The sequence below is a fragment of the Canis lupus genome, chromosome 24 (genome assembly GCF_011100685.1).
Source record: "Canis lupus familiaris isolate Mischka breed German Shepherd chromosome 24, alternate assembly UU_Cfam_GSD_1.0, whole genome shotgun sequence".
NCBI classification, from domain to species: Eukaryota; Metazoa; Chordata; class Mammalia; order Carnivora; family Canidae; genus Canis; species Canis lupus.
The window spans coordinates 6,862,700-6,881,638 of record NC_049245.1 but is presented as its reverse complement, the minus strand read 5'-3'; the positions used below and the strand labels follow the sequence as shown (position 1 = coordinate 6,881,638).

Below are 18,939 nucleotides of genomic sequence, written 5' to 3'. Positions count from 1 at the left end.
CAAAAGACATGAACAGAAATCTCACAGAGGAAGACATAGACATGGCCAACACGCACATGAGAAAACGCTCCGCATCACTTGCCATCAGGGAAATACAAATCAAAACCACAATGAGATACCACTTTACACCAGTGAGAATGGGGAAAATTAACAAGACAGGAAACAACAAATGTTGGAGAGAATGTGGAGAAAGGGGAACCCTCTTGCACTGTTGGTGGGAATGTGAACTGGTGCAGCCACTCTGGAAAACTGTGTGGAGGGTCCTCAGAGAGTTAAAAATAGACCTGCCCTATGACCCAGCAATTGCACTGATGGGGATTTACCCCAAAGATACAGATGCAGTGAAATGCTGGGACACCTGCACCCCGATGTTTCTAGCAGCAATGTCCACAATAGCCACACTGTGGAAGGAGCCTCGGTGTCCATCGAAAGATGAATGGATAAAGAAGCTGTGGTCTATGTATACAATGGAATATTCCTCAGCCATTAGAAACGACAGATACCCACCATTTGCTTCGACGTGGATGGAACTGGAGGGTATTATGCTGAGTGAAATAAGTCAATTGGAGAAGGACAAACACTATATGGTCTCATTCATTTGGGGAATATAAATAATAGTGAAAGGGAATATAAGGGAAGGGAGAAGAAATGTGTGGGAAATATCAGAAAGGGAGACAGAACATGAGAGACTCCTAACTCTGGGAAATGAACTAGGGGTGGTAGAAAGGGAGGTGGGCAGGGGGTGGGGGTGACTGGGTGACAGGCACTGAGGGGGGCACTTGGCAGGATGAGCATGGGTGATATGCTATACGTTGGCAAATTGAACACCAATAAAAAATAAATTAAAAAAAAAAAAAAAGCCAGCACAGCGCTAACAGAAACCGGAAGGAGGGGGGCTCATGTACCTAACCGGAAGGGGGGGGGGCTCACTACCTAAGCTCACGTGACAGAGAAGAAATTGGACCAGTGAGCAGAGTGCTCAGGAGTTCGGCGCAGGTGGCCTACAAGCTATGCTGGACGGCTTCCTCAAGCCTACACCGCCCCGCTATCAGTCCTCCCTGGTTTCCTCTGCCTCTCCTCTCCTCCTCAGGCCGCTGACCAGGAGTCAGGGCACAATGAGGCACATGGGGGTGGGGATGGGGGGCAAGAAGAGGTGACTGTTCCTGTGGTCCCTTCAACCAAAATCTGAGGGCTAGAAATGAGGAATCACTGTGTTTCGGACGACGTGTGTTTGAAGTAAAGCATGTAGTCTGCAAGTGGACCAAAGTGATTCAGCACAAAGAGGCTGACCTCCTGCCACCCAGCCTGGGGAGTGGGGAGTGAGTGGGTATGACTAGGGTACCAGAGGCTCCTTAGAGAAGACTCTACAACAGGTGCTTCCTAAGCATGAGCAGGGGGCTGGAATGCCCAGTAGCCTAGAATAATATCCAGGGGGTGGAGAGTGGTCAGAGGGCTACCTATCTGTGCAGAACAAGACAAAACAACTCTTCTGTGGGTGCTGGCAGGGGGAGGCAGGCGGGAGGCAGCGGCCTTCTTGCACTCAGTCCAGGACCTGGATTTGCCTGTCCTTGCACTGGACCACTAGAAAGGCAGCCACCTCATGAGGAAACCAGTGGGTGAGGCTGATCAATGGCTGAATCCAACAGCAGTCAGAGCGTGGGGAGCCTGTGGGGGGCTGTTTACAAATGGCACACAGTCACAAAATCCTGAAGCTCTACCCGGGCTCTGACCAGTGAGGACACCTGATGGCAGACTTGTGTGGCTGATATTGTTGAGTGACCTCTCCCTGTGACCATTACCAGTCAGGGCCTGTGGGAAGGCTTGGGAACTCAGTGATGAGGGCCCAGGAGTGTACATCTCCGGAGAAGGCCAGCTATAAACATGACAGTGACTGAAAGAAAACTACCTGACTGTGGGCTGTGACATCTGCTGTGAAGGGAGGAGACAACCAGGTGACAGGATAGAGAATGGGTGGGAGGAAGGGGCTCTACTGCAGAAGTCACCACTCTAGGAAGGGACAGGAAGACAATCTCCTGTGAAGATCACCTACAGTTTTCACAGGAATAAAAATTCTCAGGAAACAGTGGTGCCTGGGTGGCTTACTCAGTTAAGGGTCTGCCTTGGGCTCAGGTCATGATTTCGGGGTCCTGGGATAGAGCCCCACATTGTTGGGCTCCCTGCTGGGGAAGGAGGAGAGGGGGGAGCCTGCTTCTTTCTCCCTCTGCCCCTGCTACCCCTACCTCATGCTCCCTCTCTCAAATGAATACATAAAATCTTTAAAAGAAGAAAAGGAATGAAAACTCTCAGGAAACAAAATATTTTTAAAAATATACCAGTGTTGGCTTATTTCTTTACACTATCACATTAATACGGAAGTTAAAGGGCAGAGAATTTAAGACAATGCTGGAAACATCAGCTTATTTCTGGAACATGAGAATATGCCAGCCTCTGTTAACCACAGATCTCCCAGGCTAGTGTTTTGTATCCTGCTGAAATGTAATTTAAAAATTAAATTCTTTCCACTCTGATCCTAACTGAAAATGGCAACTATAACACAGTTGTAATTGATTTCTTGTGTTAATCACAGACAAGCATTTGAAGCACTAGAGTTAAGATGACTGTTGTAGTCCAGTTAGTGGTATAACCTCTGATGGCTGCGGTCTGGTGCAAGCATGGATCATACAGGTACATTCTGCCCACTAGCCAGTGACATTGAATCATACTTAGCATAGAATATGCTCTTCTCAGAGAGTAGTCAGACTGGCAACCCCTCAGCTTCTCTGCCAGCTTTTTTTTTTTTTTAAGATTTTATTTATTTATGAGAGACGAGAGAGAGAGAAAGAGAGACAGAGAGAGAGAGAGGCAGAGACACAGGCAGAGGGAGAAGCAGGCTCCATGCAGGGAGCCCGACGTGGAACTCAATCCCGGGTCTCCAAGATCAGGCCCTGGGCTGAAGGCGGCGCTAAACCGCTGAACCACCCGGGCTGCCCTCTGCCAGCTTCTGACATCAGTTGACACAGAACATACACCTCTTATAGAGAATGTGGACACAGTCCCAGAAGGATGTGCTACTGCAACCTGCTGGATGATATCATTGCAAGGACCATGGGGACTGATGCCCTCACCACCCAGGGTTCCCAGGCAAATATCCTTCAAGGATCAGTGAATCAGTGAAGTAAGAGGGGAGTGGGGATGGAGGGAGTGCATCATGGAGATGACAACTTTCTGTATTGCCCTATAAGGACATTAAGACAAATACTATCCCAAAATTATAATATATCCATACAATGGGATGCTATTTAGCAATAAAAAGAAGTAAATTACTGTTACATTCAACTACGTGGATGAATCTTCAGAACAGCATGCTACATGGAAGCAGCCAGACACAAAGGAGTAAATGCTGCCTGGTCCTATTTACACGGCATGCTAGAACAGATGCAACTAATCTATATTAGAGAAAGCAGCTCAGAGCTTGTGTGGAGGCGGGCAGGCACACTGTCTGTAAAGGGGCACCAGAAACTTTCTGGAAAGATAGAAAAGTTCTAAGTCTTGATAGGGGTGCTGGTTACATGGGTTACATACATGTCAAGACTCATCAAAGTACACTTAAAATGTGTGCATTTCACTGTATGTAAATTATGCCTTAACAAAGTTGACTGAAAACTGTCACTAAAAAACAAAATCTTACATATCTAGTTTCAAAGTTACTTCATAAAAGAAGTTGTTTTTAATCCCTGAATAAAGATACTGAAAAAAAGTCCTTTTGAATTAAATATCACATTTTAGTTAATGAAAAACATTATTTTTTCTAATTTTAAAGTCCAGTGATGTAAACCTCCTTGGGACTGAGCAGGGATCAGAAGATGAGTGCTGAAGAACCACTGTTGTCTCTCTTCCTCCCCCCAAATTCCACTCCCTGTACCTGAACTCAAATAGTACCTTAACCGGGCTCATGACTATTTACTCATCAGTGAACAACCCAACCAGAGCTACCTGATTAGAGATTACAGGGAGAAGGCATGACTTAAATAACTAATAAATTCTCTCTCAGGAAAGACAGGCAGAAAAGGGAAGGAAACACGGAATGGGAATGGAGGGGGACAAGTGGAGAGAATTCTGGGCAGCCACACCAGTGAGTGCTTCTTCCCAGTCTCACTCACTCTACATGGGCCTGCAAACTCAGCTCATGTAGACTTGCATCCAGGGGGCCCTCGTGGGTCAGCTTGGCACCTTAAATGAACTGGCAGCAACCACCACCAACTTCACAGTCAACAGGGATCTAATCCCAGGTGTTAACACCCTCCCCTGCTAGTCACAGAACATTGCTATGTGTTCAGGACCCTAAGAAGACCTTTAAGACCATCATGGAAGAAGAGTAGAAAAAAGAAATTGATTTTTGTTTAAAACCACAAAGATTTTTCTGAAGTATAAAGTGTAATAGTATAAAATATTTATACACATCAGATCTCCTTCAAAGAAAGTGTAAAACTAAACAGACTTTTAAAAAAAGTGATACTTTTAATCTTAGCTACCTTAAATCCACTGCTTCACCAAGACAAGACTTTAATAGCCAAACTATTATCATAAGCATGACTGTTTGTTCTAGAAAACATTGCCATTGCATCCAATAGTCAGTTGATGAATGCTTAATTTTTTTAAAGATTTATTTATTCATTTGAGAGAGAGAGTGCATGTATGCAGGGAGGGTGAGGGGCAGAGGGAAAGGGAGAGTCCCAAGTAGATTCCAAGCTAAACATGGAGCCTTACCTGGGGCTCAATCTCATGACCCTGAGATCATGCCCTGAGCTAAAATTGAGAGTCGGTCACTTAATCAACTGGGCCACCCGGGTGGTCCCATACTTAATGTTAAAATTCAAGAATGTTGAGGGAGAATGAGCAATCGAAATAAAAAAAAAATCTAAAATTCGCAAAGACACAACTGTACATCAAAAGTCATTAAGAGGATTACAAGGGTAAAATCTCACTCATTCCCTATGCCTTTTAAAAACTTATCTTCTATGGAGCGTCTGGCTGGTAGTCGGTTGAGCATCTGACTCCTGATTTTGGCTCAGGTCATGATCTTAGCGTTATGGGATCAAGCCCTGCACCCAACTCCTCGCTGAACACGGAGTCTCCTTGTCTCTCTCCTCTCTGCCCACTCAAATAAAATCTTTAAAAAAATTTTACATTTTTTTTAAGATTTATTTATTTATTTATGAGAGAGAGAGAGATAGAGAGAGAGAGGGAGAGAGAGAAAGAGGCAGAGACACAGGAGGAGGGAGAAGCAGGCTCCATGCAGGGAGCCTGACATGGGACTCGATCCCAGGTTTCCAGGATGGTGCCCTGGGCCAAAGGCAGGTGCCAAACCGCTGAGTCACCCAGGGATCCCCTAAAATTTACCTGTTTTTTAAAAACAAATACTTATCCAGCACTTAGGAAGTGGCAGAGTTCTAAGCACTTCACACACCAAAGTTTATATAATGCTCATACCAATCCAGCCAGGCGGGTTTGGTCAATTTGTCCTTACTTTACAGTTAATTTCTTGTAGAGATTACCTGGCCAAGCCTGGACAGGACATTGGCACACTCAGCACCACCCCTAGAGCTATGCCTTTACTGCAGTGTGGCCATTTTTGTTTTGTTCAAAAGAAGGACAGTATGTATATTCAGGTCATGTTGGTTTCTAGTACTGAGGCCCTGAGACTTCTGTGACCGAGTATCCCCAGGAAAATATAAGATCCTCAGCACACCTACCTGCGAATGCATTTGGTGTCCCTCCCTACACAGAGAATTAGGGATTCTCCAGGCAAATGCAAACAGGTCATTTCTGGTGCTGATTACAGCACCTGGGATAAGTACAAAAAAGAAGCAAAACAATGATATACTTTCAGAACTTCGTTTTGATATGTTCAAAGAAAGCTGAACTCTTTGGATTTGGATTTTATATATTCTGAGGTGAAAGCAGAGATTCTGAAATGTCCCACATGGTTTTCTGTATCTGGGTTCTCTAACTTGCCTTCACAGTAGCATCTGCACAGTCTTGGCCAGATCTGATATGGCCTGGACTACTATTTGCTTGCAATTTTTATTTAAATCAACTCAGTTGGGATTCCTGGGTGGCGCAGTGGTTTGGCGCCTGTCTTTGGCCCAGGGCGCGATCCTGGAGACCCGGGATCAAATCCCACATCGGGCTCCCGGTGCATGGAGCCTGCTTCTCCCTCTGCCTGTGTCTCTGCCTCTCTCTCTCTCTGTGACTATCATAAATAAATAAAAAAATTAAAAAAAAATTAATAAATCAACTCAGTTTTTGTTTAATTCTTTTCTTTTTTTGAATTACTGAAGTATAATTGACATACAACATCATATGAGTTTCAGATATATAGTATAATGATTTGGTATTTGTATATATTGCAAAACAATCACATAAGTCTTGTGAACATCTGTTACCACATATGAATGGTTATATTTTTTTCTTATGATGAGAATTAAAATTTACTCTCTTAGCAACTTTCAAATATGGAATACAGCATTATTAACTATAATCATGATGCTGTACATGAGATCCCCATACTTACTTTAAAACTTTTGACCACCTGCATCCATTTCACCTACCCTTACCCTGGCTCTGGCAACTACCAATCTATTGTCTGTATCTCTGAGCCTGGTTTGTTTTTAAGGTTCCACATGTAAGATCATACTATAACAATTAAGTATCCTCTTAATTGTTGAGGATACTTGAAATTGAGGAAATTGACTTAATAGTTATATTTTATTAACATATTTATCTATTAAAATAAAATACATCTTGGGGTACCAGCATGGCTCAGTCTGTTAAATGGCCAACTCCTGTTTTCAGTTCAGGTCATGATCTTAGGGTTGTGAGATCCCGCCCTGTGATGGGTTCCACACTCAGCGGGGAGTCTGATTGAGATTCTCTTTTTCTCCCTCTGCCCATCCCTATGCACAATCTCTTTCTCAAATCTTTAAAAAATTAAAAAAAAAAATATATATATATATGCATCAACAAAAATCACTGCATGTCTTCCAGTGCTGTGAGTTCTCTCTTTAGGTGAATTCAAATTCTGAGCTGGTAAAAGCCAGTCTTCACCCTCTAATTAAAAATATGGGGTCAAAAAATATGGGGTCAATACATATACTTTCAGAAATACGAATTACGAAGGGAGCTCTACACACACACACACACACACACACACACACACACACACACACTTCAAATGACTGAGAAAAGAAATTGAGTGGGAATTAGGCATTAAGCCAGGAACAGTGAGAAGTACCAGCTCATGGACATGATGGCATAAAATTTTAACATGAAACCACAAAATCTGGCCTGTAAAGTTCAAAAGACTACTACCACCCAGACATCATGTACTCTCAATAGAAACCTCAAATATATAAATTAATGCCTAGGTTTAAAAAATAAAAAGGAAAATGGTATATAGAAATAAGAATCTGAAAGCTTAACTATAAAACTCATTTGCCTTGTTTCTCCTGGAAGACTGAAAAAAACATGCATGCCTTCAAGGGCCAAAGGGTATGGTCTAGGGTGGAGGATGGGGAGGGCTGGTTTCAGGCTCCCTCTGCCCTCCTTCCTCACCGGTAGCCCCACAATGATCTGTTTTCTGCAGTGCCCTTCCTCTAAATAACTGCCCAAGAAATGTCTCTGCTGAGAAGAAATTTGGAAACCATTGGTGTGATCCAATTTCCCCATTCCACCAATGAGAAAACTGAGGCTCAGAGAAGATAAAGACTCGGAGTCACTCAACAAAGTGCAGCAGAATCAGAGCCTAAAGACCTCAGCATCCAGATTCCCAGTTTGATGTTCACCTCCAAGAACACCCTTTCGCAGCCTTAGACTGGTAACCCTAGTGGATGTCATTACATCAATAATCTTGCCTATGCTTGAAAATGAAGAAGTGTGATTCATCATTAATTTCTTGAAGAGGGAAAGCATCCAGAAATATTTAATGAAATGTTATGAGTCAATGGAACTAAATTAGGAATAAGATGAAGTCATTATTTCGGAAAGTATGATGTAAGGAAGTAGGCACATCTCTTCCTGAAAAGTCATATAAATCAAATAATGCCTAAAATGGATTAGGAAAGCTTCCTAAATAACAATAGAAACAACAATAAAAACAGCAGTAGTAATAAAAGCAATAGCTATAACTTACTATTATACACCAGATACCAGACTTAACACCTTATGTGCACTGATATCCTTATAACATAAACATTATTGTTCTCATTTCTATAGATAAGATAATCGAGCTTAAGCCCAGGGATAGGCTAACTGTCCATGGTAGCTGTCCTAGTTTGCCTGGCACCGAATGGTTTCCCAGGGTGTGGGACTTCCAATGCTGAAAGCAAAAAATCCTGGATAACCTGGAAGGGTTGGTCACCCTACCCGTAGGACTGGTCAGTGACAAGAACACTCTTCCATGTCTGCCTAACTAACTCCCCAGCCACCATCTTCTGATAACTTCTCCCTACATGCTACAGTCTAGTCTTGCACATACTGGTTTAAAGGAGAGCATGACCAATATGATCCAAAATAAGATGTTCACATGTAGCTTCATGTCCTTTTATAAAAAAAGAAAGTCCTGGGAGCCTAAAGCCTCCCATTCCTCTGGCAGAGTAAAGAAGCGGCACTTACCTTGACCTCAAACTCGAAGTGCTCGTCCTTCCCTTGCCCGCACAGCACATAGCGTGGAATACTAATTTTAATTGGGTCCTTCAGGTCGTCTGGATTTGCTCCCAAAGAGCGAGAAACCATCCGCTATCAAAGGCACATCAGATAGGGAGAACAAAGAGAAACCAAGATCACTCCTCAGCAAATACCATGCTTGGGCAGGCGGGAGAAAATGTGTTTCAAGCAGAGAAGAGAGCATCAAACTAGTAAAGTTTATTTGGAAAAATGATGGCTTCCTTTGAAAGAGAAATGCTAAGTCTCTCTCATCACAAAAGACCATTTTTTTAGGTATACCATTCCAAGAAATTAGGGCAAAAGCACTTCAAAATGTTGTTTGGCTTTGAAGTTCCTTCCAATTTATAAAGAACAAGTGAAAAAAAGAGACAGATTACATATCCTGACTTTAAAAAAAAATCTGTGTAAACCAGATTCCTTTCTGAAAAGTCTTGATCATCTGACAAACTTCTTTTTTCTTCACAGACTATCAGATTGCTGTACATAAAGCTCCAAAAGCTGGAGATTTTATTCAAATTTACTTCATTTTTAACTTATAGGCATTTCTATAAGCCAGTGTACTACAGAAAGCTCTTTAAACCACGATTAAAATAAATACCAAGTATTTTCTTTAGGCTTCATTTGATTAGTAATCAACCTGGTTCTGACAAATATATATGGTCTGGATGGTGGAAAGCCAGAGGGGTTTGAGAAAGAAGCATTATGAAAAAAAATAAATCTTCAAAATGAGTTCTCTTAAGTATAAATAGGTGGAAATCTCTGAACAATCCTTATCATTTGCATTAACCTGGGGCTTTAGAAAACACAAGAAAATATGGTTTTAAAGCAATAGCAGTAATAAAATATTTATCATAATTATACTTAGCATTTATTGACTACTTACTATATACACCAAGAACTGCTAAACAGCTTATACGCATCATTTCATTTAATCCTTATGATCTCCCTATGTGGTCTTAACCGTTACTGAACTCTATCAGATGAGGGGCCCCAGGCTGAGAGTCAAGATAATATAAAAGAGGTAGGTGGCAGAGCTAGGATTTGAACTCAGGCTAACCTGTGCACCATGATGCCTGCTGGCCCACCTCCACTGACTTGTTCTACTGCCATCATGAAATTTTTTAAATAACTTCATCCATCTGAGATAAAGTCAGCTCATGAACATATAGAGAATTTAAAAATGATGGAAACTCCATGATTACACAGTAAAACTCACTTATGTGACTCAAAAGAAAACACTGGGCAATATGTGGTCCTGGATCCTTAAAACTTGTTATAATGTGGGAGATCCAACCTAGCTGTGTATCAGCAAAAGCTTGGATTTCTGGATGACACAGAGATGTGTAATTTGTCTCAGATTACTACTTTCATCTAGCTGACACTGTAAATATTTTGGCATGATATGAAGTTACCAAAGCCTTTTAGAGCATCTAATTTTTCTGTGTGGCTGGTCACCCAAAATAAGAACCATTAATTTTATCACAACTGTCCACCTCTTTCGCTGTCCCTGATGTCAAAAACCACAGTGGCAATTCTTTAAAAAAGAGTTTCTCAATATGTGCACTGCCAAAGACCTTTCAATTCACTGACAGTATATTTCCAAATTGCTGTAAAGGTGGACATTTCCTAAAACATGGAATATATTTATCTATTTGAAGGGTGAAAAGGAAGAGAAATAATTGTGTTTTATTTGTTTTCAAAGAGCATATTTACTGCTAAGAAATGTCTCTGACCTACAAAGGCCATGGTTTAGCCATGAAGTTCTTGCTCTGCAACCAAAAGCCCTGAAATCTTCTATGCCATGCTTAATAACTATATTTTTAAGTAGGAACATAATTTCTTCTCCAAATCTGCCACAATCATTTGGGAAATCCACTTGCTGCATTTGGAGTTTGAAGTTGGCAGCTGTGGGAAAACCCCCTGAGCAGAAGGGAATGCTGCTCCAGGGAGCTGAATAAATAATAAGCAACTGATAATACTAGTTGAGAAATAAAGACCCATGCACCCTACCATAGGAGGAACCTTATCCTTCCTACCCAAAGGCCAGTAACACAGCTCATTTGATGAGGAGCTCTCTCTATCCTAAGAGGCTAGCATGAGGAAAAGGAAGAAAGGTAATAAAATTCACTAGGCTCAGTGTATTATCACGTGTATTATGTGTTCTTAAAAAGGTGTGGATAATAGCATCAAGCATAAGTATTCGATATTGAAATTCTACCATTATGGGCATCCCTGGAACTATCATTTGAGATCCCACAGGTATTTACTTCAAAGAATTGGAGAGCAGAAAGAGAAGACCCAGAATCAAATTCCAGCATTAGGACTAGGTTTCAGCCTAACAGTCACCCACTCACCCTCTCTGCACTTCAGTCTCAAGTCTATGGAAATGGGCATAGTATTTAGCAAATTCCATCTATACAGCAGGAACCCAACAGTGTCCTGCCCTGTGGGACTTCTGGTTAGAGGCAGACTGACAAGTAAACTGATAATTCCAGCAGGATTAGAAAAATGTGATAGGGGTTTATAGCATCATTATTTACAACAGCCAAGCTATGGAGGCAGGCCAAGTGTCCAACAACTGATGAATGGATAAAGAAGATGTGGCATATGTATACAAGGAATATTAGCTATAAAAAGAACAAAATCTTGCATTTTGCAATGACATGGATGGAGCTAGAAAGTATTATGCTAAGTGAAATAAGCCAGTCAGAGAAAGACAAGTACCATGATTTCACTCCTGTGTGGAATTTAAGAAACGAAATAAATAAACAAAGGGAAAAATGCGAGAGAGACAGACAAAGCAAGAAACAGATACCTAATTACAGAGAACAATCTAGTGGGTTAACAGAGGGGTGGTGTGTGGGGGGATGGATAAACTAGGTGATGGGGATTAAAGGAGTGCACTTGTCATGATGAGCATGAGTGATGTATGGAACTGTTGAATTACTATATTGTACATGTGAAATGAATACAATGCTGAATGTTAACTAACTGGAATTAAAATAAACATTTAAATTAAAAAATTGTGATGGGGGCACTGAGTAAGAAAAACTCTGAATATACACATGACTATCTAAATATCATGACTTTTAGTGAGAAGAGCTACAGCCAAAACCATCCAGGTATATTACTAACTAGGCAACAGAGACTTAATTTTAACTTTCTAAGTGCCTTTTCTTATAGGCACCCTTCAGACAGACAATCAAACATTGATATCTTTTACTAAGCACCCACCATGTGCTATGCACAAGGCCAGGTCCTGGGAATACAAAACAACCTCTACAAAGTCTCTGGAATTTCTAAGACCTTTAGTTTTTCTCAACTCCATCAAATTTTGAACATAGATTTGGTTTTTCCACTCCAGATGGATTACATTCTAAAGTTAGCCAATTTAGCTTTCTCTTTTTATAAGTCAACATTCAAAGTGGGATAAGACTGAAACTGATGGTCTGGTTACTACATAGATATTTTAAGACTGGAAAGTTCTCTCTAAGAATTTTAGAATTGTGAAATCAATCCCTAAGAAAGTTGCTTGAAGCTCAGGCTCATTGATCCTTTAAAGAAAAAAACCCCTGCCTTTGATAATTTGGGTAAGCGGGTACATGAATGAAATAGGGACCATTTATCTGGGAGGAACTGGCTATTAAAATGTTTATGCCGCTCACCTAAAGGTTATGTCATTCACCTAAATCAGGTCGTGATCCCAGGACCCTGGGATAGAGCCCCGCATCGGATTCCCTGATCAGCCAGGAGCTTGCTTCTCCCTCTGCCTCTTCCCTTGCTCTTGCTTGCTCGCTCACTCTCTCTCTAAAAAAATAAATAAAATCTTAAAAAAAAAAAAAAAAGGAAAAAGAGCCACTGCCCCAATCACAGGATCAGACAGTGAAGTTTAACTAAATCCTGTGCTGAGAAGATGGATACCTCTCTCTCCCCTATTTAGTAGCATGCTGGGGACTAGAAATATTGCCAGAGTCCTTGCCACCCATAGGTACAGTTTACTTCAATCTCACAGATTTCAGAATAACTAAATATTAATGAGCATAGAGAAATGTACAACTGAAGAATTGAATAATTGAAAAATAAGTTAGGGATCTGAAGACATTTTGCCTTTATCTATAGCTGGATGAACAGAGACACAAATTAAGACAGTAGATGTTTCTATCAAATCACTGCTACAATGCAATTTTTAGAAAACTAGTTTTTGAAGTCAACCTCATGAGAAATATAGAATTCTCAGGATACAATGTGAAAGGTTCATGACATTCTCCTGAAATTATGTTTATGTTGGAGAGGTAGGAGAATTAACAAAAATGTCTCCTAGACTTAGTTTTTATTTGAAAGTAGCCATATTTTTAATATCTTGAGTTTTATGCTAGATAAGTAAATGTATCCTGCACCATATTATATCCTATTATTTAAGGGAGCTTTTAAATTTCTGTGGAACTATTTATTTTGGAATCAGTCACAATTTCTCTACATGTGGCAAAGAAATGCTTAGACTTGGAAGGGAAGTTGGTTATACATCATACAAGGAGGTAAAGAAACATGGAAGTCTGGATGCGTATTGTATAGCTGAGCTGGATAAATATGCAGGACATTTCAAGGAACTTTAAATGCCTTGTGGAGTGGTCCTATTTAGAAATAAAAGGTCAAGGAAAAGTACATAGTAACTTGGATTATATTTCTATACATATGAAATCTCATCTTTTAAAATAAGATACAAAAAACATTTTTCTGGTAGCTTTTAATGAAATAATGTCTTCTGTCAACAAACATGGTATTTTTCCATTGTTGGGGAAACACTATAGTTAGGTGCTTAGCCAAAAGAAGCAGACAGAACACAGGCTACATTTTGAATATTCAGATTAGAATCTTCTCTTCCTACTCAGGCTGTCTCCTTCAAAAGGGACAAATTAAGGAAATTAATAGGAAGTGGTATTAATATCCACTCAGATCAATGTCGGTACCGCAGAGGGCACAGAATGGACCAATTCTACAGGGAGTCATCAACATTTCCCCTAAATACCCTAATTATGTACCAGATGGTTGAATTCAGTGTATGCTCTGACTAGGACAAGGTCAGATCTAAGGACTGTCGTCTGATCTCCTAGAGCCAAATATCCAAGGTTTGCTTCTAAAATACAGGCAACCCTGGGTTTTTATTAACACAATTACTGATTTCCCTTTCTCTGTTCCCAGCATAGTACATATTTCTATTCCCTCCTTTTTTCTACCACACATGCCATCCTGATAGTTCTAATTAGAGCTATTATGTATCAAGGACCTCCTATGCCCCAGCAGTTTGAAAACAGGGGTCTGGGGCAGATGGTGAAGATCAGTTACATGTTCAAAAATGAGCCATGTTATAAGAAGCAGAGAATAAAGGTACCCAGTGTGAGCAAGTACAAATTATGAATAAAGTCAAGAGTCAAGAAATGTTTATATTCATCTCCAGAAGGTGACACTAGCCTCTGCTGTGAGGGGACCTTGTGCTAATACCACATTGTCTCTGAAAGCTAAGTGCATAGAGCTGAAGTGGAGTTTACTAAGAGATGTAGCCATACATGCTATAGGCATCCCCTGACCATGTCTGTCAAGGTCAGGACTTCACAACAGCCTGGAATGAAGAAGCAATTCTTAAAGTGAATTAAGAATAATACTTGCATGAGGAAATGGAAATAAGGGTTTTCAAATAAAGGAGTATTTTCTTTAATTTTGATACAGATCTTTAGGGATAAACTAACCAGAAATGACAAACTGGTGGACATAGGTAATTGTGGAATATCTTATTTACCCTTAGTGGCCTTAGGGAAAATCCAAACAGGTTGGCTAACATTTCTAATCCATGATTCTTACCAGAATAGATTATTTCATCCATAGATCTGAGGTGATCAACATTGTTTCAAAGCTTAGAAAGACTGGGTATCTGATGAATGTTCCAATTTGAAATTATTAAAAATGTTACCTTTCTCTAGATCATGAAAGACTAGTACCTTCAATGGTCATTATCTCTGGATAATGCATCATTAAATGGATGGAATTTTCAAAAGAATTAAAGAATGCGTCTAGTATGACTGAATGAGAACAGGGCAAAAATTGCTAAGTGGCTCTTATACCGAACTTAAATATTGAAAGTTTAGGATGTTCAGGAGAGAAAACCAGGTTTTCTCCTTTCAAGTTCTATAATGTTACTGATTATCCATGAAAGTATCACTCATCTTCACGCACTGATTTTTGTGGAACCCTAGTTTTGGTTCAATCTGTGCTCAATTCTAAGGCTCAGGAGAAATTAAAGTTGTAAGGAGGGAGAGAAGTCCATCAGGTGTCTGTAGAGCATATTGTTTAAGCTTCAGTTGGAGGAGCAATATTGAGCATACAAGGTTATCTGTACCATATTCATGCTAGGACGTTATCCAAGCTTTTCTTCTACAGGAGCTAAAAATGCAAAAAGAAGACATAGGTTCATACAAGAGAACAATGGAATTGCAAAGAAACTTGCATGGGATTTTTTTTTTTTCAGGGAAACCTCCAAATCATAAAAAGAAAAATAATCTTTAATGTCTAGAAATTTTAATAAAATAACTTACAAGTCAGAAAATAATCAACTTCATATATTCTTTCAAATATTCATCCCTAGCATAGTTATTCCTATGAGAAAAATCAATCAATAAAAAATTTTACCCAGACAATGTCAAGAATAACTGTGACCAGACAGTGACTTTGGCATTGTGGAAAGAATATATGTTCTGGAGTAAGAAGGTCTGAGTTTGATTCCAATTCTCAATCAAGTGATCCTTTCTGAGTTAAATTCCTAAATATGAAGTGGAGATTGATGACAATTTCTCCATCCCAGGAGGATCACTGTGTGCCTCAAAAGGAGCAATACATGAGAAAGAACTTGGTACACTCTAAACTACAATATATAGGGTGGCTGGGATTGTTATCACTGTAATCCACTGTGTCTTTGGCAACCAAATATTTCAAAGTTATTAAGAGGCAGGAGGTATGATTTACAACAGTCTCTCTTTCCTTCTTCCTAACTGAATCATTCAGTTGCATTCCTTATAAAGGAGGCTTTAAAAAACTACAAGGGTGCAACCCTAACAAGAGACTGGATGGTGGTGGTTTGGCAACTGTTTTGCATAAGAAACAGCAGAGGAACTGAAGGGTGTTGGAGGTAAAAAAGGAAAATCAGAGGAGGTGAGGTGAGAGAAAGAACTGTCTTCTTTGGAGGGTCAGATTATAACACAGACTGTGGAACAGACAAGTCCTATTCTGTTACAGAAGAATGTGAAGGATGGATGGACTCTACAGATGGGAATCACAGTAATGAGAATTATGGAGAGAATTTCCCAATAAATAACTGCTCTGAGGTAGACAGTGATCATCCTGGAGATGTTAAGATTAAACTGGAAAGCCAGTTGAACTACGTAACTTCAAAGGTCCTCTGACCTATGTTCCTCCTAGTACCTGAATATTTCCCTCAGGGTGAAATCCTACAAGTTGTATCTGAATTTCATTTTAAATAAGAGCTTCAGGACTTTGACACAAAATACCCATGGTAGATTGAACTATTGGTCCCTATTTTTCTCCTTACAGTACCAGCATATATCCAGTGCTGCCATGGCTTCTTGGTGGATGGAGTGTTCCTTGCTCTTTGACTTGGTTGCATGACTTGTGTTGGCCAATGGGACGCTGGCAGACTGACGCATCAACATCTTCTATGCTTCATCATTATGATAGCCACTGACCCTCCAGCACAGACCTCAAGATGATATATCATGAATAGACTAACCTCATCTGAACTGCAGATGATCTGTAGCCTTTAGTAAAGCTACCTCAACCTATTTACAAACCATTAGTAAGAAATGAAAGCTTTTTTTTTTTTTATATGCCACTAAAATTGAGGTGGGAGGCAGCTGGTTACTGGCAATAGCTGACTGATATAATATCTGTAATATCTATTACAAAAGATAAATAATGAAGCAGAATTGTCTAAGATGCATACTGGAAACTGTGTAACTAAATTAACAAAATAACCTCAAAATAACCTCACAAGAAACTAGTTTAACCAATAAGACTGCTTGACCTTCAAAGAAGCATTAATAAAAGTGCTCTAATCTATTTATCATTCAAAACTTGAAATCATTTAGGAAAAAGAATGTAAATAAAAATTACCGTAATTACTACTGCTGGGAGGCATAAGTATTCTCTCCAAAGGACGCACTTACATTTTTTAAGTAATGAGAAAGGGAAGACAAATTGTTTTGAAATGTTTTTCAACAAAGACCAAATAAATTTACCCTGCCAACCACAAGTCTGTAAAACAGGCAGCTGTGAGCAAAATGGATTTTAATCAAATTCAGATGAAATCACTGTTTCAAAGTACTCAAAGAGGTATTGTCTAGAATTCATTAACAAGTTCCACAATGTAAATGTTTATGCCTATTCAGTAACAATGGAAATGCCACATAACAAAGTATGTATGAACCTATTTTGTTTTTTGTTTTTTTTTTTGATGCAGGAACTCAATGTAACTGAGAAGATCCCACGTTAGGCTGGATATGGAGATACTGACACCTGTTCCCTATTGTAGCATCATGGGCTCAGAACTCCTAAACATTGAGCCAGTGGAGATGGAGGCAGGCCACCAGAATTGAAGTTACAGTGGATAATGGTGCAAACACCATGCTGCCTTCTATAGGGACAACCCTAAGGAATGACAACCTTAGTACTTACTTCATGAAGAGCAAATCAAATTTTCCTATCAGGGATCATATTTGATCTCAAGGTAAAAAGTATGTTTAGGTGAGAGAAGAGACATGTAAAATTTGAATTGCCAGAGGTTGCTTCTATTATGTGGTGAGGTCTGAAGGTAATCTTCATTGTGGCCTGCCTGGATCATAAAGTAGACTGAAGAAGTTATAAATGAGTAATACAATTTTTATACAATACTCATATCTGCTGCATGCTCTATCTATGAACATTAGTTGTTTTAACCTAGTAGAATTATGGTTTTTTTTTAACCTATGAAGACAGTGAGTCTAATATGTTTGACTCTGTTAAAATTTTTGTACTGTTTCCCTTCCAACTATAGAATCCCTCTGCTGACATCTTAAATTTCACTCCCTCTGCTCTTCATAATCATTAATTCTGTTCTTATCAAGGATATTTGAGAAAATACCCAATGGGGCAATTTTTAAGAAAGCATTTGCTGAAAAAAAAAACAAAAAAATTGAAATAAGGTGAAAATTATTGATATTAGAAGACCACCATGGTTCATTGGAGAAATTTCTTCAACAGATGATCTTCCAGCCAAGAATGTGACAAACTAATTTTAATGAGGTCCTCAGCAGAGACTCAAACATCTTCATGTATAAGGCAATAGGGTGTGTGTGTATGTACGTATTGGGTGGAGGGTGGAAGTTATAAAAACAGGCCTAAAAACAGGCCATCTAAAAACATTTTAATTCTATTGCCTCAAAAAGACAAAACGCTTCCACTGGGTTACTGCAGACGCAGCAGCCACCCGTGTGTGTATCCTAATGTGCTCTCCAGTTTCCTGCCCTTTTCTGTTTGCTGCCCCAGACCTGGATAGAGGAAAATTAATGATGAGATGTAGACTACATTAAGTAGCTTGCTAACCGTGATGGGGAAAGAGGGAAGGTCTGTACTTCCCGGCTGAAGGGAGATGGTGAGTTTTAGGATGGGTTAAAAGCTTTGACACTGCTCCTATTGTCAATTAAGAGTAGACATGAAGAGGGGGGCTATGACATTTACGTTGCACATTTTTATCCAAGGGTCTGCCCAGAGCAGAGAATGGCCTCTACATGCCAGAGTTAAAATAAATGGCTTCAGAGAATCACTTTGTTCAACTGCCTATGACATTCGCTGAGTAGTTACCATGAGCTTGGCATGATCCTGGCTGGAAGTGGGAGAGGGAGGATGGAGCAGTGAAGAATACACCTCCCTCCTTCTAAGACTTTGGAATTCAGTAGAACATTACACGCCTAAGAAACAGGAGAGCCCTGGCTGAGCAACCCAGGATTTGATGAAATAACTAATAAATATAAGGCATGGAACCCGATTCCTCATAAGAATGTTGAACAGAGGTGGTAAAAAAGAAAGGGTCACCCAAAGGACAGAAAGATTCTGGAGAGCCCAGTTTCAGGCCTCTCACAGAGGAGGAAGGCAGCTGAGTACCATCAGATGGTA

At 40.0% G+C, this 18,939-nt stretch overlaps 1 protein-coding gene across 13 annotated transcripts in view; it reads right to left on the bottom strand.

The window, feature by feature from the left end:
- Nucleotides 1-18,939, bottom strand: part of KIF16B (kinesin family member 16B) — a 314,926-nt gene that overhangs the window by 81,869 nt on the left and 214,118 nt on the right. For all 13 annotated transcript variants that reach the window (XR_005377520.1, XR_005377521.1, XR_005377522.1 and 10 more), the window contains one exon: nt 8,674-8,796. Coding sequence is in view for 6 of the 13 variants with exons in the window: in XM_038571562.1 (XP_038427490.1) it covers nt 8,674-8,796 (123 nt within the window). In the remaining 7 variants the exon portion in view is untranslated. The remainder of the gene's footprint in view (nt 1-8,673; nt 8,797-18,939) is intronic.